The sequence below is a fragment of the Aedes albopictus genome, chromosome 1, assembly GCF_035046485.1.
Source record: "Aedes albopictus strain Foshan chromosome 1, AalbF5, whole genome shotgun sequence".
In the NCBI taxonomy this organism is placed as follows: domain Eukaryota; kingdom Metazoa; phylum Arthropoda; class Insecta; order Diptera; family Culicidae; genus Aedes; species Aedes albopictus.
Window position 1 is genome coordinate 54,404,180 of NC_085136.1, and position 21,715 is coordinate 54,425,894.

At 39.1% G+C, this 21,715-nt stretch overlaps 3 protein-coding genes across 3 annotated transcripts in view; 2 read left to right on the plus strand and 1 right to left on the minus strand.

Annotated features, from left to right (window-relative positions):
• LOC115256758 (uncharacterized) overlaps nt 1–21,715 on the plus strand; it is a 398,127-nt gene that overhangs the window by 322,200 nt on the left and 54,212 nt on the right. The window lies entirely within an intron of this gene.
• Nucleotides 15,161–19,117, plus strand: LOC134288397 (uncharacterized protein K02A2.6-like). The gene has a single exon (XM_062853168.1). The coding sequence runs from the start codon at nt 15,161–15,163 to the stop codon at nt 19,115–19,117; it is 3,957 nt and encodes a 1,318-aa protein (XP_062709152.1).
• The window catches only part of LOC115256689 (ankyrin-3), a 97,225-nt gene continuing 96,411 nt past the window's right edge, over nt 20,902–21,715 (minus strand). The window contains exon 4 of the mRNA XM_062844573.1: nt 20,902–21,027. Coding sequence (XP_062700557.1) covers nt 20,957–21,027 — 71 coding nt within the window. The 3' untranslated portion in view covers nt 20,902–20,956. The remainder of the gene's footprint in view (nt 21,028–21,715) is intronic.

The window sequence follows — 21,715 nt, forward strand, 5'->3', positions numbered from 1 at the left end:
GTGGCGAGGACCACTCGGGAAACTGGCTAAGCGCCAGCATGCTACCATGATGGACTCTCCAAAGCGAGTCATCGATGTTCGTTGCTGCAGGCTACGCAGCTAACTTTGTGGGTGCGATGTGCACTAGCCCCTCTCTGAAGCAATACCTTCTTGGTGGTTCCGGAGAGACGTAGGGTTTGGCGACCATAGGAATGGTTTAGTGGGTACGAGGAGAGAGTAGTCCTGGATTTTACTTTTGTTGTAGAAGACGGCCTGTCAGACCTACACTACCCTAACCTTCTGTTAGGGTGTCTGTTGAGCAGATTATCCCCCTATGGTTTAAAAGGAAAAAAAAAGTGTCTCCTACAATCGAACTGCTGCGGAAGATAAAAAATATAATAATCAAGGTACAAGATATCTTGTTACATGCCTCATTTTTACGTTGATCACGTCTTTTGGCACTCAATGTTAAACTACATAATTCTATTCTGTTTTATTTTATGTGATTCGTTTAAAATATTAGTTCTATAATAACTTGGTTGTCTAAATAGTTTTAGCCATGATTTATCCCATAATCCGAACAAAGTTCCTACCCAAGCAACACACATGTTATATTAAAGTTACGACAGCGCAAGTTTTGGTTGTATAGAAGTTTATTTAACGTAATTCTAACATTGTGTTGAAATAACGTAAAATAAACTTCAATACAACCAAAACTTGCGCTGTCGTAACTTTTATATAACATGTGTGTTGCTTGGGTAGTCAACCTATGACGGGCTGAAGGCGTTTATTTGACAAGTGAAAAGCACATTGTTCAGGAGCATATGCTTATCGATACATCAGCGTAATAAGATGCAAACTCCTTTGTTAAGGAATCAATGCTAGCCGAATAAATTTCTTGTTAAACGTTTGAAAAGTGTTTTAATTCATCATAGTTGATACCGATGAGGAAAGTCGAACATTGACTACTTTCTCAATTGAAAAATCATTTAAACAGTAATGTGTAGAGCATAATTTTAGTGCAGCTATCATTACCATTATTAAGCAACAATTCAGCAAGCTTGCTTGTTTGTGACTTGCAATTGTTAGTTGGGTATCATCCCAAATGTTCATCATAGAAACAACAACTCGTTCATTTACTCACGAAGGCGTGAATGAACTCATCCAGCGTGAGCGTGTTGCCCGCCAACTAACTGGAATTAAAATTGCGAGAGCGCTCTCGTACTATTCTCCATTCAACCACAGAGAACAGACGTCCAAGCTCATGTAGTGCAGTTGTGTAAAGCATTGCAACGGTTGTTTTGAAATAACTGGGAATGTGGCCATTACGCGGCGCTGTCAAATTTCGAATCGTGGTACAAATTTGCCGTTGTTTTACTTTTTGGCGCTAGTGTCATCAAGTGTGCACCCTAGTATAGTTCCACCAAGAGAATGTGTTAGTTTTACTTGGAAAACATTAATTGAATTCTTGTTCAACTTGTTTCTTATTGAAAATAATGAAACTAATTATCAATGGGTTGTTCAAATTTTGTTGCTGGGTCAGTAAAATAATCATACACATCTTGTTATTTAAGCAAAAACAGCTCAGAATCTAAGTAGCAAAATTTAAAGGTGCGCTAGTGAAATATTTCTTCAGAAAGCGCCATCATGGTGTCGAAACAAATTTTTGAGTGGGAAAGTCACCGTCAATGTCGCTACTGAGCTGGTTTTTTCTTTACACAAGATTTTCAAGCAATTTTGTTCGAGTATGTTCGTCTGTTCTCTGTGGTTCGAATGCATAGCTGCCTTGAATTAGTATAAGCTGTGCTGCTCAAAAGCTTTTGGCTGTTAATTAGCACTTCAACCACAGAGAACAGACGTCCAAGCTCATGTAGTGCAGTTGTGTAAAGCATTGCAACGGTTGTTTTGAAATAACTGGGAATGTGGCCATTACGCGGCGCTGTCAAATTTCGAATCGGGGTACAAATTTGCCGTTGTTTTACCTTTTGGCGCTAGTGTCACCAAGTGTACACCCTTGTATAGTTCCACCAAGTGGTTTTACTTGGGAAACATTAATTGAATTCTTGTTTAACTTGTTTCTTATTGAAAATAATGAAACTAATTATCAATGGGTTGCTCAAATTTTGTTGCTGGATTAGTGAAATAGTCATAAACATCTTGTTATTTCAATAACAAATTTTGAAAACGACGTATAATCAATGTTGTAGCATTGATTATACGTCGTTTTCAAAATTTGTTACTGATTTAAGCAAATACAGCTCAGAATCTGAGTAGGAAAATTTAAAGGTGCGCTAGTGAAATATTTCTTCGGAATGCGCCATCATAGTGTCGAAACTAGTTTTTGAGTGGGAAAGTCACCGTCGATGTCGCTACTGCGCTTGTTTTTTCTTTACACAAGATTTTCAAACAATTTTGTTCGAGCATGTTCGTCTGTTCTCTGTGCTTCAACTGCTTGAGGTGTTTTCGCCTGGAAGCATTCAGAATGCTTTTTAACTGCTCTTCAAATGCTAAGAGCAAAGAGTATGGAAGATATGCTACGTGTTTGATAACGCATGTTGTCTCTCTCTTACATAGTATATGCCTCTGTTGACATATTTGTACATCTGGGTTCCTTATTCATTTTTCCCGTGGTTTTTCCCGTACTCATCAAAAAGCTCCGCAGCAACATTGATGCAGCTGGTTCAGATTAGGAACATGGCCATCAAACAATTGTATCATTTCGTCGAAAAGTATGTACCGAATCTATGAATGCTTTGGCGGGTCATAAAATTATGCGAAAGTGGGAATCATATGCTAGATCGAAGAGGAAATGAAAATGCTTTGTGCACAGAAAACAAGTTTTAGGTGTTGGAACTGAAGCTGCTTCCGAATTATTCTTTATATTGGGGGTTAAATCACCGCACGCCATCGGAACAGCTGTGGCGTACTCTGTGGCGTGGAACTGAAACTTGTGCAGTAAACATGGAATAATCTCTGGATCGTAAGTTCAAATCCAAATTACTATTAAAATATGCAAAAAAGTACGATCTCCTGGAGTGTGCAAGGACGAGGAAGCGCGAAGAGCGAGGAGCGGACGTAAATCTATTTTGATTTGTTTTGCTCGACGAGGCGTTACGCTTCTTTGACATTTTGATACGACGTTCCTGAAGGTGTTGCACTGAGGCAGCCCGTTATTTTGCCAAAACCTGCTTTGAGGTAGCACTATAGGCTCATATACGGCCAATTATCATTAAGTGTCTTGTCGTAAGGACTACTATAATGCTGGAGTAATGCTATTTTAAATGCTTACTGGTTACTTGGGCAGTATAAACAAGTGCGGCTTGATTCGATACTTCGTTCGTCAGATTAGTGCTTCTAAAGTTTGTATGCAAAATTGCAGTGGGATTTCTTGATGTTTCACCTTAAAATTAGATTGTTGTTTGGCAACCGAATTGCAAAATTGTTCATCATTCACCTTCTTTCTATCAAAGACTGTTCATGTGTTGTGCAGTTTGCGGCTATCAAATTGATAACTTTATAGAATGCTTGACCTTCTTCTGATGATAGGCTGGTCTTTCACACTGTTACACTGTTGAAAATTGTGGCTGGCGATCAAACTGCTATTAATAATTAGTAACAGAAAATAAGTCAAGTTTAAAGAAAAAATATTGGAAAAATCCAAATTGAACCCTAGACTGAAAAAAAGTCATTTTTAAAATTCTACTTCTTCTTCTTTATGGCTCTACATCCCCACTGGGACTTGGCCTGCCTCGCTTCAACTTAGTGTTCTTTTGAGCACTCCCACAGTTATTAATTGAAGGGCTTTCTTTGCCTGCCATTGCATGAATTTGTATGTTGTAAGGCAAGTACAATGATACACTATGCCCAGGGAGTCGAGAAAATTTTCCCGACCGGAACAGGAATCGAACCCGCCGTCTCCGGATTGGCGATCCATAGCCTTAACTACTAGACTAACTGGAGACCCCAAAAGTCGATTCAAAATTCTAAGTCGATTCAAAAACAAAAACACCATCTTTTTTTTTAGGCAAACTTTTTAACTTAAAAGTGCCCGTCTTGTGGTGTATGGACGGTTGGTAGAGAACATATTTACCTATCTTGAGACGAAATTTCATCGATATCAAACATGTGTTTTTTAATCGACATTGTATTATTTTTAATTTTTTTTCAGTGTAGGGCACAATCAGGATGGCTTCAATACTATTTCTTAGAAATATTTTGTAATAATCACCCAAATACAAAATTTATTTTTAGAAGTTATTTTTTCATTGAATGCATTTGTAATTGAAACAAGTCGATAAAAAGGTGCGACGAGGATACATTTTTAATAAAGTATTTATGTAAATAAAATAAAAGAAAACCTTTCCAAATGATTGAATAAATGAGATAAAATCTATAACAAAATGTGTTTCATTGGATTCTAACTTCACTGTTATACTGTTTATTGGCGGTTTTAGTGCTATTTCCGTAGGATATTTGTTCTTCTTCTTTAAATAAGTTGTCCTTTCTAATAAGACTTTCTGGTGATCAAACTGATACCTACATCTGAGATTTTTCCTTCTTTTAAGAATAGGCTGTTTGTTTTTAAGCTATAGTGCTAGAGTGTTCGTTCGTGACCCAGCAACTAAAGCACTAAAGGTCCCATTATATGTGACAAATATTTGGCCAAACAAGCCCAACAAATGACCAACACAACGTGAATCATAGCAGCCTTGGATAAATGTCGGACTTCAATGGCAAATATTTGTCATAATGACAAACAGTCTAATGGCCCCTTAACTCATTCTTCTAAGATTCTAATTCTAATAATAGGCACATCTTTCAAGGCCTATTATCCAATTGGTCTAACATCTATGCAGCCCAATGAATGTTCGACTTAATAATCATTCAGCCTAATGACCCAGCACCATGATTCTGGATTTGAACCTGCTTCTCAGTTTCCACACATTCACTCTTGTTGATTATAAGCATTATGTCAAATGTTGCTATTTGTAAACCGGGTGACCGCGTAACACTTTTTATCCTTAGCGATAACTTTACCAGCTTTCTCTGTTTTTGCTAATACTTGTATAATAGCTATAAGAACAACTCTAATTTTTGTGTCATAGGTTTATAAATCTTCCAAACATACGCTGTTTTTTTACAAATATGCTGTTAAAGCCTGTATCCGCAATAATCGGAACACAGAAATATAGTTATAACTCTGCAATGGATACTTTAAAATTGCTCGAATTTGACCTAGTAACATCTTAAGATTCACCTACAAAAGTTCATATGAATCGGAACAGTACTTTTTGTTGTAGCAATGAAGGAGTAGAATGTGCGCCATTGAATTTTGTACAGCTCCTAGTTTTGCTTGTCAGCGCTGCAACTTTTGAATTTGGCAAAGGAAATGGCTGAAATTTTTAACACAAACCATTCAATCTACATTTGTTGCACAGGCAACAAAATTTCAAAAAAAATCAATGCACTATCAACGATTTTATAGTCGAAACATGTATTGGGACTGAACGTGATTTTAGCCACTCAGACAACAATTAGTCAGCACCTTTTATTGTTTCGATTATACTATTGAAAGTACTATACCAATAATCATCAAATTTTGCAGGCATAATATGCACATAATCAACTGTGAAAATTTTATGAAAATTGGCAGAGAAATTCAAAAGTTATGAATAGGCAAACATCGCACATGAAAAACACGACAAATTTGAACTTTGAACTGTAGCGTAAAACACTCACCCCTATCAATACTAATAGTTTTCAAACCAACTGATCAAAGTTGATGAAATTTAGCGAGAAAGTGCATCTATAAGTATCATAACTGCTAACTTAATATCATAATAATTATCACAGAACTTTGAACTGTAGCGTAAAAAAACCATCTATCATGCGAATGAAAATTGGTCATGATTTTACAAAATGCTTAAAACCACGTCTGTTTGGTTTTCATCCACAGTTAGAAGTAATGCATCGATTTTTATGAAATTTGGCACAAATAATAAACATACACCAAAGAGTTCTCACTTAATTATTTTGCCAATTTGACCGATTCATTACATAAGAGGGTGGTACGGTCAAAATTTGGTCAAACAATTTTTTTCTTTTCTTTGGACTGCGTACACCAAAACAGCTGATTTTTGGACCAGTAATGGTGCATTATATGTACCTAATGCCATAAAATTTTCATCAAAATCGGTTAAGTTTTTGCGGAGATATTGTTGAATCCTGAGATCTGCAATTTTAAAATTCGGTTCAGTATTTCTGGCTCTATAAATAAAACAGTAAAAATGTGTTCTTATTTTTAAAGCCTCCTTGTACAAAATTTTAAAATTGCATTCAACGGAAGGATTGCTTAACGACTGGATATTGTAGCTAGAGAAACGTTATGTTTTCCGGCCTTGGCAGTCTTTCAGAGCAGCAAGAACAATATTGCTTCAATTTCCGACGGTTTCGGTAATGTATTTTACCATTTTCAAGGAATAGAAGTTTTGTTCTCTTGTACGGAACGGTACAACTTCTATTCCTTGAAAATGGTAAAATACATTACCGAAACCGTCGGAAATTGAAGCAATATTGTTCTTGCTGCTCTGAAAGACTGCCAAGGCCGGAAAACATAACGTTTCTCTAGCTACAATATCCAGTCGTTAAGCAATCCTTCCGTTGAATGCAATTTTAAAATTTTGTACAAGGAGGCTTTAAAAATAAGAACACATTTTTACTGTTTTATTTATAGAGCCAGAAATACTGAACCGAATTCAATGTTTTTTTTTTCTGTATATAAAGAATGCATGTCCAAATGTTGTGTAAAAATTTCAATCAATTTGGTTTTGCCGTTTCAAAGTTATATTTGTTTAAGTGGCACCCTGTCAGTTTTTTTTTCATATTCAAACTGCCAAAACTTTGGAAGTATTCATACATAATGGCTCAACATTTTACTTAGATCATATTTGTATAGTAGTATTTTACTGTAAAATTTTCATATGAATCGGAGCAGTATTAGTAGTTTTATAACCAAAAGTGTGCTCTACTGATCTTAAATTGTCAAAGATTTACTATGGAGCGCCTTTGTACAAAATTCTAAAAAGGCAGGTCGATGGTATTATCTATATATCAACCAATACTTAATGGATTTTGATGAAAATTTTATGGCATAAGCTACACATAATGTACCATTACTGATCCAAATATCAAATGTTTTAGTGTACGCAGTCTGACATTATGAAAAAAATTGTATGACCAAATTTTGACCGTACCACCCTTTAGCTACATTCGTACTTCTGTGTCCCGATTATTGTGGATACAGGCTTTATTTTCAATCAGAAACTTTTCCTTATTCTGATAAAATGCTGCTCTTTAACCTTTCGGGACGCGCGCCATCAAGCAACCGAAACTGCACCGCGCTCGCACTGTATACGACGAGCGAGGTTTTTTGGTAGTGTTGTACTTTTTACAACAGCGCGCGTGCTGAAGGGTTAATGAATGCTATGGTTTTCTTTTTTTGTATAACAACTGCTAAATTGATATTATAGAAGAATTTCCCTTCTTTTATTAATAGGCTGTTCTTTAAAAGTATACTGTTAAAAAAAAGAAAAAAGTGATGTGAACCATTTCATTTGATCAGTTGAATTTTTCTCTTTGTTAATATAAATTTTCCGCGAAACGATTCATTCCGGCAAATGGTTTTCGGCAAAATGGTGCATTCCGCGAAATGTTACACCGCGACAAGGAATTCCCGGAATACCGCGAAATTGTTTCCGGCGAAATATTACAATCGAGAAATTTCATTCACCAAAATGAATCTTATTTTGATCACTCAGTATGGAATTTTCAAAATTGACACTGATTGTAATCATTGAAAATGAAATTTTAATGGGTTCAGAGACCCAATAAATTCTCTATTGTATATTGTCGGGCAGCGTAATGGGCTAATTGCCAGTTATATTTAATTGCTTGTTCCTTCACTAACTTGAATTGAATTTTCAATTCAATTTTGAACTTGATTGGTTAACTTAACTCGAATCTAGAGAACGCTTCTAGTAAAGTTTTTTTTTAATTTAATTTTTGATTTGATTGTATGCGCATTCTGGTTTTTGAGTAGTTTGTTGCCGATATATACTACAGATGAACAGCGTAACAAAAATCCCCCGAATTCATTATGGAAATTGGATAGCTAGCTCGAGATCTGATTTGAGTTGTCCGAAACCTGTTTTTATTTTCCCTCTTGAGCGCATCGACAAAGAAGGTGAAAATGAGCAGGATAAAGTAAGCTTCTTTATAATCTTCTGGATTTGAATAATGCTCAATATCATTAAGAAATACCTACGTAAATGCGTTTCTCCTTGTTCTGTTATGTTCTGCGATGAAGAAAATAAAGTCTCAGGCCGTACTCAATCTGCTCTACTGCAGAAAAATCTAAAATATAAAAAAAAGTTGATTAACTATTCTGTTTTGCTGGCTTTACAATACAATCGAATTTACAATTGTAATGTTAATGAAACATTAGTATATATTGTTCACCTTACCTTTCACTGCATTTTACACATTTATTTACAACAGAAACCCGAAATTTATTTCGACTGGCGAATACTTATACGCAATATTGGAATATTTCACCGCTAATCAGAATAATTCCCGAATCACAATCGACAGAATCCTCCAACCGGTTTTCTTTTTCTGCCACGCGCTAAACGACCGTTCTTCGCAACATATTCCACAAAACTGATACTTTCACGCACCAAGCACGGTTGGCGATCATCAACTGGCTACATATCTATTACACGCTTAAATACGCTTCCCCAGAAATTTCAGTGCGATCGACTTGAATGACACCAACTTAAATATTATGCTTTTGTTTGAATTCCGAAGTAACCGGCGGTGCGAAAATTGATTTTTAACCTACTTAGAAATGACGCAACTCAACTTAGATTAGTGCACATTGTAGCTCTTAATTAGCTTAAAAGGACAAGGTTTTTGGAGTACATAGCTCAAAATTTCTAGAGCACCGTTTTTTAGAACAGTTGAACGGATTTGGATGAAAATGCATCACGCTAATTGTTCAGTGGTTGTCAACAGCGTGATGCATTTTAATCCAAATCCGTTCAACGATTCTAAAAAACGGTGCTCTAGAAATTTTGAGCAATTTACTCCAAATATCTTGTCCTTTATGATGCGCAACAGAAAAAAAAAGATTCAAATTTATTTCGCAGCTGCAACTTCGCATGTGCTTCATGCGACGACTTAGATTTGGTGCTGCGGCGATAATACAAACGCTTGAACGAAATTCGCGTGAATGCAAACGCTTGTGGGTCGTCGTGGAATCTTATTAGAAAATCAATCATGTAATTTTCGGTTGTTTTTCCGCCTCACTACATGTATGACGACTGCATGAAAAACTTTTCTACACGGTAAAAATTCTGCACGCTCATATAAACTGACTGGCACTTTGATTCGCACTACTGTTCAATACATTTGATATCAATTGAATATCAGTTGGAAAAGAACATCCAATGCCTCTTCAATATTAATAAAACTTCACTTCAATTCGTTGTTGAGAATGTTTTGATTACCAAACAAGTATTTAAAAAAAAGCATGCCCCGCACCAAGATTCGATACCAGGACCTTGGGAATCATGATCATCTGTTCTACAACTACACTACTTCACATCTGCAAGAGAGGTGCGAATCAAAGCAAAACACTTTCTACCACCTGTCATCTATATTTAATTTCATGGCCAATGCACTCATTATCAAATCAACAGTTTTCACTTTGGAACGTACTGCTTTTTACAGTGGTGCAAATCGAAGTGATTTTTAGTTGATACCCCTGGTGGGTTTGTTTTGGTTCTCAAGTCAACACTGACAGCTTTGCGAATTCAAGGGAAAGGCATTTCCGATCATGTTGATTGGGATGTTGAGTATAGTTGATGGATTTTTCCCTTGAATCGAGCGTGCAGAATTTTTACCGTGTAAGATCGGTTCCGCCATCTGTAGGCGACTAATGATAAATATGAATTAACTCAGGGGATCCGCAAGCGGCAAGGTAGGCCTACTACTCATCATTCGCGAGTGTGTTAGTGTGACTGGAAACGCTACCAGAAGTCTGGTCGAATTCTGCTTTAAAATCGGTTTGTTTTGCCGATGGGAATGGCCCACGAAATCGCATTTTGTTGTTTGGGAAGGCCCGCTCGATGCATGTTAGGTACACTGAAATAAATTTTGTTGTAGTTTCTACCGAAATCATGGTAAAATTGAGAATTGCACTAACAATTTTCAACCGAATTCACAATTCTGTTAATTGTACTGAAACATTGTCAATATTACCATGCGTGCCGTACCGTTGACTGAAAACATTCTTGATGCTACTATTTTGGCATTGTAATTTCGACCACGTCGACTTGAATGTTGGGCGTCTCAGATAAACGTGGTCAAAATAACAATGCCAAAATAGCAGCGTCAAGAATGTTTTCAGTCAACGGTACGGCACGCATGGTAATATTGACAATGTTTCAGTACAATTAACAGAATTTTGCATTCGGTTGAAAATCGTTGGTGCAGTTCTTAATTTTACCATGGATTCGGTAGTAACTACAACAAAATTTATTTCAGTGTAGGCGTAGTTTATTCGAGTTTGACGTGTCTGCACCCTCCCTGAATTAACTAGCATATAGAGATTGCTGACAGCTAACTTACAAACACTATCAACAGTTTGTTTTCATCGTGTAATTATTTTTTGCATGCACGCTCTCTCCGTTAAAGCGTTCGTAGTTGGGTAATAACTGTGTAAACCATAGATTTTTTTACAGGCCGATTTGAACCTGAAATTAACCCAAATATAGGTTCTTTTCCCTCATATCGATTCTTCCGTGCGATTACCCAATTTTGGCTACACCACGAAAAAGCTCTGAGTGGGTTGTTTCCGTTTGATCCCGGCAGAAAATTACAACCCATCGCAATGTTCTTTCTACCCAGCGTTGACTTTCGGAAGCAATGAGAGTCTAATAGAGGTGGGGAAGAAGATACTTCGTGTGCGTGAGATCCGTGTCTGGTGCAAAACATGTCACTACTACATGCAAAGCGTGCTGCCATAAGAACGCGTGTCAAATAGTGACGTCACTATTTGTGTTTACATTTTTTTTGCTTACTAATACATAGCCATCTCTTCTTATTCCCCACCTGTAGTATACTCTCATTGTTTCGGAAGTACCCTAGTGAGTTCAAATAAACCCACTTTTGGGTAAAGGGCATAAAACCCAAATTTGGCTTCTCGCACGGACATTATCGGCTAGGTAGCTGCTTTTCGCTTTGTTTTTGACAACATTGCGAGGGGGAGAGCGAGGAAACAACCCACTGCTGGGTAAAAAGTTCAAGCGGTTTACTTATTTTTTTCGTTCTTTTAACGTATTTTTTAGGTAATCTGTTTTTTTTCGTGTAGGTTTGTTTTTTTTTTTCATCGTGAAAAAAAACGCTTGCATACACGCTCCCTCGATTAAAGCGTTCGTGGATGGGTAATAAGTGTGTAAATCGATGAAATTCTTTGAAATTGTGTTTTAACGTGTATTGATCAGCCAGCTGTCAGCAACCACTATTAATCATAAACGTAAGAATTTAATGTTCTTTTGACCTGTGCAGTGCAAGTTGTCCCAAAAATTACAAGAAAAATTTATGTGTTTTATGTTAAATAGCATTACAAGAAGCTCCAACTCTCAAACTGCATTCAAAAACCGAATAACGAGAGACTGTTGTCTGCTTATCCCTTGAAAAAGGTCCAATACACGGGACCGAAATGTCGGGCTATACCAAACTAACCGTTTCAATGCTCTTAGACTGAGAAAGCCACAACAGTTCAACATTTCCTTCCAGTCGTATACCTCCTCCAAAGTTCTTTTGGCCGCAATGAGAATTTCCTATTGTTTTACAATCTAGTATTGTTATTCTTCAGGGTGTGAACCATTTCGCTTGTTCGTTTAACTTTTAGTTAAAATTTGACACTTCGATAGTTATTTTGAAAATAACCCTACTCGCGAGCAGGGTTAGTTTTGACAGTTCGATAGTTATTTTTTGTTCGCAATGATTTGGCTGCGTACTGTATTTTGTTCCAAATAACTACTCCTCTGTCAAATTTCAAATGGGCCACCGTCGTGGTATTTTTTAACTTTTCGATGGCAAATAACTATCCAAGTGTCAAATTTTAACTAAAAGTTAAACGAACAAGCGAAATGGTTCACACCCTCAATCGTTAATTCAAGCTATTGACGTTTAGCCTAATTTGAGTTTCTTTTTTTTTTTTGCAAACTTATTCACTGGGTTAAAACCAGGGGTGTAAGGTCCTACCCTCTATGCCCACCCAAAAATGCCCACCTGCGCGCCATCTACTCTTGGTTCTAATTTGTAAACATCTTTTGTTTAATGGTTTTATAAACATCAACAGAAACACAAAAATCAGTGTTTTTCTCTCGATTTAGATGCTTATGATCAGTGCTTTCGGTAATTATCGAACTTTCTTGAGTCATAGTGTTAAATTATCCTCTCATTTGGGAAAAATAATCGCCTAGGGAGTTTTCAATTTAAAGCCGATTTTCGCACTCCAAACAAAGCAACAACAAAAACAAGCGAGAGTAGAGGTCCATAATGGTGAAAACAGAACACTGTTTTTTTCGGAATAAAATTTTTCAATCTAATTTGCTGAATATAACAATCTTTATGTTCAAATCACATACTGAGTTGCTTTTAGCATGATAAAACGGTATTAAATTCAGTTTTGCAATCAAAAATTGAACTTTTCTTGTTTGGTAGTTACGTCTTTTTACTGGTTCTAAAACATGATAGAGGGTACACGCTAAGAAAATGTTACTCTAAAATGAGTAAGATTCACACAAAACTGAGCTAAACTGGAACAGCTCAAAAAATGAGTAAATTGCATTTCCATCGATAGCGCAGGCCCAAGTGTAAAAACCCAACCAATTTAGGCCGTATAATATTCTTCACATCAGCAAGAATATTATACGACTTAAACTGATAAGATTTTCGCACTTGGGCCAACGCTATCACTGGAAAAAAAATTTATTCATTTTTGAGTTGTCCCACTTTAGCTCCAAAATGAGTGAATTTTCTGACCGTGTGTGGCGGCACTCGTGTTCACGCTAAGAAAAAGTTACTCTAAAATGAGTAAGATTCACACAAAACTGAGCTAAACTGGAACAGCTCAAAAAATGAGTAAATTGCATTTCCAGCGATAGCGCTGGCCCAAGTGCAAAAATCCAACCAATTTAAGCCGTATAATATTCTTCACATCAGCAAGAATATTATACAGCTTAAACTGATGAGATTTTAGCACTTGGGCCAGCGCTAGCGCTGGAAAAAAAATTTACTCAATTTTGAGTTGTCCCACTTTAGCTCAGTTTTGTGTGAATTTTCTGACCGTGTAGCGCTGGAAAAAAAATTTACTTAATTTTGAGTTGTCCCACTTTAGCTCAGTTTTGTGCACACGGTCAGAAAATTCACACAAAACTGAGCTAAAGTGGGACAACTCAAAATTGAGTAAATTTTTTTTCAAGCGCTAGCGCTGGCCCAAGTGCGAAAATCTTATCAGTTTAAGCTGTATAATATTCTTGCTGATGTGAAGAATATTATACGGCTTAAACCAGTTGGATTTTTGCACCTGGGCCAGCGCTATCGATGGAAATGCAATTTACTCATTTTTTGAGCTGTTCCAGTTTAGCTCAGTTTTGTGTGAATCTTACTCATTTTAGAGTAACATTTTCTTAGCGTGCACGGTCAGAAAATTCACACAAAACTGAGCTAAAGTGCACGCAGAAAAATGGCGCTTGTTTAAAACAATAAAACGCATGGTTGATTTTCAAACTGAGAATTTACTTATTCCAAAGTAATATTTAATTGTTTTCATTCAGAGTTTATTGATAAAAACAACCGATTACCATCATTTCATATAATGTCAAAAATTTCATTTGTTTCAACAAAATAAAAACCATAAACATGGTCCGAAAGCACTCACACATCTATAAAATGCTTACCCCAACATTGCCACAGCAAAGAAGGTGCAGCAAATCCATCACGCCAACTTCCAAGTGCAGCTTTGGCCGTGATGGATAACGCGCAGGTACTCACGACAGCATCCACAAAAAGTTGATCGGTTTCGCCTTTTTTGTCTTTTTCTAGTCGTTCTCCTCGCCATCCGCTTATCGACGATCTAAAAATAGATTTCCGAGCTGCCGCAGTTGCTGCCGGCACCAAAACAATCACATTCCGGGTTTGTTAGTGGCAAAAGTGCAGTCGTTTGAATCAATCAATTATTTCATGTTGAAAAAAACATATCTCTGTTTGTTTTAACAAACTGTCAAAAATTTCGACAAATGAAAATATTTGTATTATCAAACAAATGGAACAGTTCAGTTTAAACTATAAATCAGTTTGTCGCTATAGTAAACTGAAAAATCGGTTGATTTGAACTAGAATTTAATTGTGTTTACAATTTATTTTTCTGCGTGTGGGACAACTCCAAATTGAGTAAATTTTTTTTCCAGCGCTACACGGTCAGAAAATTCACTCATTTTGGAGCTAAAGTGGGACAACTCAAAAATGAGTAAATTTTTTTTCCAGCGATAGCGTTGGCCCAAGTGCGAAAATCTCATCAGTTTAAGTCGTATAATATTCTTGCTGATGTGAAGAATATTATACGGCCTAAATTGGTTGGGTTTTTACACTTGGGCCTGCGCTATCGATGGAAATGCAATTTACTAATTTTTTGAGCTGTTCCAGTTTAGCTCAGTTTTGTGTGAATCTTACTCATTTTAGAGTAACATTTTCTTAGCGTGTGTTGTATTACATTTGAATTATTACTGGCAACACTGAAGATGGACTGAGTATGTTTTGAAAATTAGAAAAATAAAGAGAGTTGAACCAAATGGTTGAAACGGTTTTCTCGCGGAAAGAAATTGGGAATTCTCGGGCGGTTCCGGTTATAACATTTGGCGACCGAGGTAAATCGACGGCGGATTTGAGTGCGAATCGTTTAAATACGGACACTGATTGAATTCGGGTGTGAATCGGCAGAAATTGGCAAAAATTCTGAAGGCAGCGGCAGGACGGCACAAATGTAAACAGTGGAAAAGTGGTTCGAGGAAAAGTGCGCGAAACGGACTGAAAACAGTTCCGTCGGAAGAAAATGGATAATCCGGGAGCTTCCAGCATCCAAAAATTCGACACCAGTGATACTTCCACCGTATCCTGCCGGTGGAAAAAGTGGAAACGGAGTTTTGACATCTTCTTGGATGTCAACAATGTGACCAATCCAGCCCGCAAGCGGTCCTACTTGCTGCACTATGCGGGTAGTGAGGTGCAAGACATTTTCTTCAACCTACGAGGCGAGAACGAAGTCGTAGTACCAGCTGGCTCGGATGTCTTCCAGGAGTCAGTGAAGCTGCTTGATGGATATTTTCTTCCTCTAAAATGTTTGCCGAGGGAGAGGCACATCTTCCGGAATCTGGAACAGGGTCCAGAGGAGTCCATCGAAAAATTCGTTTTGCGTTTACGAGAACAAGGCAGCCTTTGTGAGTATGGCAACTGTCTCGAGGAAAACATCAAGGAACAGATTTTCGAGAAAGGATACTCGGACGAGTTGCGCGCGAAGATCCTGACCAAAGGCAACTTGACACTGGCGCAAACTGTGGACGAAGGCCGTTCTCTGGAAACCATAGCGAAGCACCGTAAAAATCTCCAGCGGAGCGAGGAAGTTAATCGGATTGCGAAATCGAAGGGGGAGTGTTACCGGTGCGGTCGTGCAGGGCACTATGCCAATGATGATGACTGCCCAGCCCGGGATAAGAAGTGTGAAAAGTGTCACCTCGTCGGGCACTTCAAACGATGCTGCAAAACAAAGGACTCAGGAGCGCGAAAAAGCAAGGATGGAAATATGGAGAAACGACGCAAGAAGAAGCTGAGACAAGTGGTTGCTGATGAATCCGGTAGTGAGGAGAGTGAGGACAATTATGACGAGACGGACGACGAAAGTGTTCACTACGTGTTTGCGATGAACTCTGATGGCAGCAATAGTGCTTCGTGTAAGGTTGGGGGAGTGCAGATTGACTGGATGATCGATTCAGGCGCCGGCGCAAATGTGATTAGTGCTGATGCCTGGGAGTACCTGAAGAGCAGAAAAGTTAAAGTGGAATTTCAAACTGGCACTGTTGCCAAGAAACTGTTCACCTACGGCGGTCACAAACTTTCCATCAAAGGAATGTTCATCGCAGAGATTTCCACTAAAGAGTCTTCTATCAGCGACAAGATTTATGTTGTGGAGGAGGGAGGCGCGAATCTTCTTGGGAAGAAAGCAGCAACAAAGCTTGGAATCCTGAGAATCGATACGTCTGTGTGCACTGTACGTTCTGATGACGAGAGGATCGGTAAGGTAAAAGATGTGGTTGTGTCTGTCCAAGTGGATCCTACGGTGAAACCGGTACAACACACTCAGAGTCGTGTTCCAATTCCGCTGCAAGCTAAAGTGGAGAAAGAATTGGAAAAACTGCTCAAGCACGATATAATTGAACCGGCTCCTCGTGACTCACCGTGGATATCGCGTTTGGTTGTTCGACCGAAAGCTGGGAATCCTGAGGAGATACGCATCTGCGTTGATATGCGTGACGCCAATAAAGCAATCGTTCCCCAGCACCACCCTCTACCAACATTCGACGACATCATTCCTCATTTGCATAACTGCAAATACTTCTCGAAAATTGATCTCAACAAGGCGTTTCACCAGGTCGAGCTTGCGGAGGAATCCAGGGTGATCACAACCTTCGCTTCGCACAATGGCTACTTCCGGTACAAAAGACTTACTTTCGGAATGAACTGTGCGTCGGAGGTTTTCCAAAATATCATGGAGCGAGTTCTTGTCGGGATCAAAGGAGTGAAAGTTTTCATCGACGATATTCTCGTATTTGGACGGAACAAGGCAGAGCACGACCAAGCATTGCAAGCCGTCATCGATCGGCTGAAGGAGCACGGGATAACGATAAATGAAAAGAAGTGTGAATTCGGGCGTCAGGAGGTTAGTTTCATGGGCCATCGGTTGAGCAGCGAAGGAATCAGCCCAGCAGAAGAGAAGGTGGATGCCATTCGGCGTTGTCGTAATCCGGAAACGATCGAAGAACTCAGGAGCTTCCTCGGCCTCATCAATTATCTCGGTAAGTTTATACCAAACCTTTCTACATTGACTGCGCCCCTAAGGGAGCTGTTACACAAAGATGCTCGCTTCAAATGGGAGCGGAAGCACACCGTTGCTTTCGAAGCCGTGAAGAATGTATTAGCAGATTCCCGAAACCTCGGATACTACTCACCGCAAGACGAGACTATCCTGATAGCGGATGCAAGTCCGGTCGGAATTGGAGCCGTGCTGTTGCAGGAGAAAAACGGCACAAAGAGGGCAATCTGCTACATTAGTAAGGGCTTGTCAGCAGCTGAAAGGGCGTATGCGCAGAATGAGAGAGAGGCATTGGCTCTCGTGTGGGCAACAGAGCGACTGGAACCGTACCTGCGAGGATTGGAGTTTAAGCTTGTCACCGATCACGAGCCATTGAAGGTGATATTTGGTTCTAAACGAAAGCAGTGTTCACGAATCGAACGTTGGGCATTGCGGCTCCAATCGTTCCGGTTCAAAATCGTGCACGTCTCTGGAAAAGCCAACATAGCTGATCCATTGTCTAGACTACCGAGGTTTGAAGAGTGTTCCACATATGATCAGAATGGAGAATCGATGCTGCTTTCCGTTTTGGAGTCTTCTGCACCTGCGGCAATGACTATCGAGGAACTGGTTGGCGAAACGGTAAGGGATAGTGAGCTTGCTGCAGTAAAGGAGGCGCTGAACACTGGTCGATGGACGGATGAGCTGAAGCATTATTTGCCGTTTCGAGAAGAACTTGGAGTTGTAAACGACGTCGTTATGAGAAATGACCGAATTTTGGTACCGATGAATCTACGCAAGCGGGTACTGAAACTGGCACACATTGGACACCCTGGGATTGACAAGACGAAACAACGAATCCGCAGCAAAGTATGGTGGCCGAATGTCGACAAAGAAGCGGAAAAGGTTGTTAGATCGTGTTTGGACTGTCAGTTGGTCAGCAAGTCTTCGCCACCAGAACCTATGGCTGTACGTGAGCTTCCGCAGCAGCCATGGCATGTGCTGGCCATAGATATGCTGGGTCCACTTCCTTCGGGTGATTCAATTTTGGTTGTGGTAGACTTATACAGTCGTTATCGCATAACTGAAGTTCTTCGAACAACCACCACCGAGGACATTATTGAGAAATTGGGTAAAGCGTTCATGACGATGGGACTTCCAGCAGTGCTGGTCTCAGACAATGCGCGAAACTTTTCTAGCCGTAAAATGGAAGAGTTTTGCACTCTGTTTGGTATCGAATTGCGCCACACTACCCCGTATTGGCCTCAAAGTAATGGGGAAGTGGAGCGCCAAAACCGCTCCATACTTAAGACACTCAGGATCGCTGAACTGAATGGAACTGATTGGAAAAAGGACTTGCAAGAAGCCAATTACGTTTATTCCATGTTGCGTCATCCAGCTACCGGTCGTTCGCCAGCCGAGTTAGTTTTCGGTAGAAAACTGCGAGATTGGATCCCTCAGCTAACGGATACCTTTGATGAAGATGGTGACATCCGCGATCGCGACCAGGTGTACAAGCAAACAGCGAAAACATACTATGACGCCAGGCACAATGCTCAACAGTCGGATCTTCAGGTTCAGGATCGAGTCTTGATGCGGAATCTACTGCCGCAGAATAAGTTATCATCGATGTTCATCCCTGAGCCAGCAACCGTGGTGGAGAAACAAGGAAATAGCGTTACGGTTGAAACAAGTAGTGGTCGACGATACCGGAGGAATTCTGCGCACCTCAAGAAGCTGATCGACAACCGTGAAGATGTGAGCATCCAAGAAAATACATCAGGCGAACCAAGCTGCAATGAATGGGCAACACCAAGTTCAACTTCGGGACTGAGTGCCAGCACACCGATCCCTGTGACGGATGTTCGTGATGCGGCAATCGCTCGTCCAAGGCGAGAAACGAAGCGTCCTTTGCGCTTTGAGGATTATGATATGAATGTATGAAGAAGCAAGTGAAGAAGTACAGTGAACATTTAAATCGTAGAAAGAGAAATGTGTTGTATTACATTTGAATTATTACTGGCAACACTGAAGATGGACTGAGTATGTTTTGAAAATTAGAAAAATAAAGAGAGTTGAACCAAATGGTTGAAACGGTTTTCTCGCGGAAAGAAATTGGGAATTCTCGGGCGGTTCCGGTTATAACAGCGTGTATACCACAGAGAACAGACATCCAAGTCCAGTTCCAAAACTGTTGTTTTTACTTGGAAAACAATAATTGAATTCTTGTTCAACTTGTTTCTTATTGAAAATAATGAAACTAATTATCAATGGGTTGCTCAAATTTTGTTGCTGGATGAGTGAAATAATCATAAACATCTTGTTATTTAAGCAAATATAGCTCAGAATCTGAGTGGGAAAATTTAAAGGTGCGCTAGTGAAATATTTCTTCAGAATGCGCCATCATGGTGTCGAAACAAGTTTTTGAGTGGGAAAGTCACCGTCAATGTCGCTACTGAGCTTGTTTTTTTCTTTACACAAGATTTTCAAGCAATTTTGTTCGAGCATGTTCGTCTGTTCTCTGTGATAGGGTATCGCGCCACTTGAGAGTTGGCTTCTATATTCGTCTGTTTTCCACTATAACTCAGTCAATTTTGAACCAGTTGACTTGAAATGTTGTACACGGGTAGATACTATACCTATGTATCTCATCGCATTCCAAAAATTGTGTCAATGGACTACCCGCTTGGCGCACACCCACAGTTGATCAGCAGGAGTAAATCCATTTTATTTTGTATGGTGAAAAGCATCTAAACTTGAATTACTTGAAATAGAAAGCTTTTACTGAAAAAAAAATTGGTAGGCTTAATAGTGGTCACCATTGTGCACAACCACTACCAAATATTTTTTTCGAATAATGTATTCCACTTCGATAAATTTGCCTTTAGATGCTATTCGCCACACAATATTTTTCTATTTTCCCATACAAAAACTCAGAAAAAAACCAGGCTTTGCCCCCCCCAATAATTTGAGTTGAGTTGGCGCGTCTGTGTCTAGAACTGCATCTGGGTCGGAGCATCGATAACAAAGGGAATTTGTAACTGCTGTTAAAAATATAGTAAAATAAGTAGAATTTTCGAAGAGAGAAAGGGACAAGAGTTTTCCAGGAGGTTCCGAAGAAATCTACATAAAAAATACATACAAACATACTGCGATGTGACTTTTATTTATTTATTCATTTATTTACTTAGTATAACAGCATTTTCACTTATACAGTACGGACTCGATTTTGTCAGCCCCATTTTGCGGCGAACATTTTGCTCTCATTATCCAACGGTCAAACCTTGGCCAATTCATTTAAGATCATCATCAAACTACTGCTGAAAAGCAGAACATAGAGGGATAATAGTGGTCACCATTGTGCACAACCACTACCAAATATTTTTTTCGAATAATGTATTCCACTTCGATAAATTTGCCTTTAGATGCTATTCGCCACACAATATTTTTGCGTTTTACTTTTAGCGATTTTTCGCGCATAGAAGCTAGCGCCACATTGGTCAATGCGGAGAGTAGGAAAACAGCCGGTGTAGTTAATTCATTGGTTCAAATTTGGCTGGGTTATAGCGGAAAACAGACGAATATAGAAGCCACCGCCCAAGTGGCGCGATTCCCTACATCTTGTTGAAATCTTTCTGCAAGAATCTCTGGAACGGTCTGTGAATGTTACACAAATCACTATAATAATCTGTTTCCGACATACTTAGCAAACTGCAGTAGAATCACTTGGCATGATACCGGACCTCGCAATACAGGCGACTGGCTCCGCCAAAGCTCCACTCGTCAATGAGGCAGCAACCTCGGCAGCAACACACTCACTGTCTCGTCATGATGATTGCTGTCGCTGATGCTTACTAGGGGAAGAACACACAAGGGGAATATCACTAATCATTATTCACACCCCACACGGTCCTTATATGAATTCCTGGAAGAATTTCTGAAAGAATCACAGGAGGAATTTCTGGAGTAATCACAAATTGGTTGAATTGGTTGGATCCTACACGCAGAAAAATAAATTGTAAACACAATTAAATACTAGTTCAAATCAACCGATTTTTCAGTTTGCTATAGCGACAAACTGATTTCTAGTTTAAACTGAACTGTTCCATTTTTTGATAATACAAATATTTTCATTTGCCGAAATTTTTGACAGTTTGTTAGAACAAACAGAGATTTGGTAGTTTCAACATAAAATAACAGATTGTTTTAAACGACTGCTCTTTTGCCACTAACAAAGCCGGGAAGTGATTGTGTTGGTGACGGCAGCTCCTGCGGCAGCTCGGAAATCTGTTTTTAGACACTCGACAAGCGGATGGAAGCGAGAATGAATAAAAAAGGCAAAAAATCGAAACCGACCAACTTTTTGTGGATACAGTCTCGAGTACCTGCGCGTTATCCATCACGGCCAAAACTGCACTTGCAAGTTGGAGTGATGGATTTGCTACACTTTCTTCGTTGTGGCGATGTTGGGGTAAGAATTTTAAAGATGTGTGAGTGCTTCCGGGTCATGTTTATGGTCCCCATTTTGTTTAAACAAACGAA

What these genes read in the sequence shown, in the direction of transcription:
- LOC134288397 (XM_062853168.1), top strand. Translation starts at nt 15,161, where the DNA reads ATGGATAATCCGGGAGCTTCCAGCATCCAAAAATTCGACACCAGTGAT.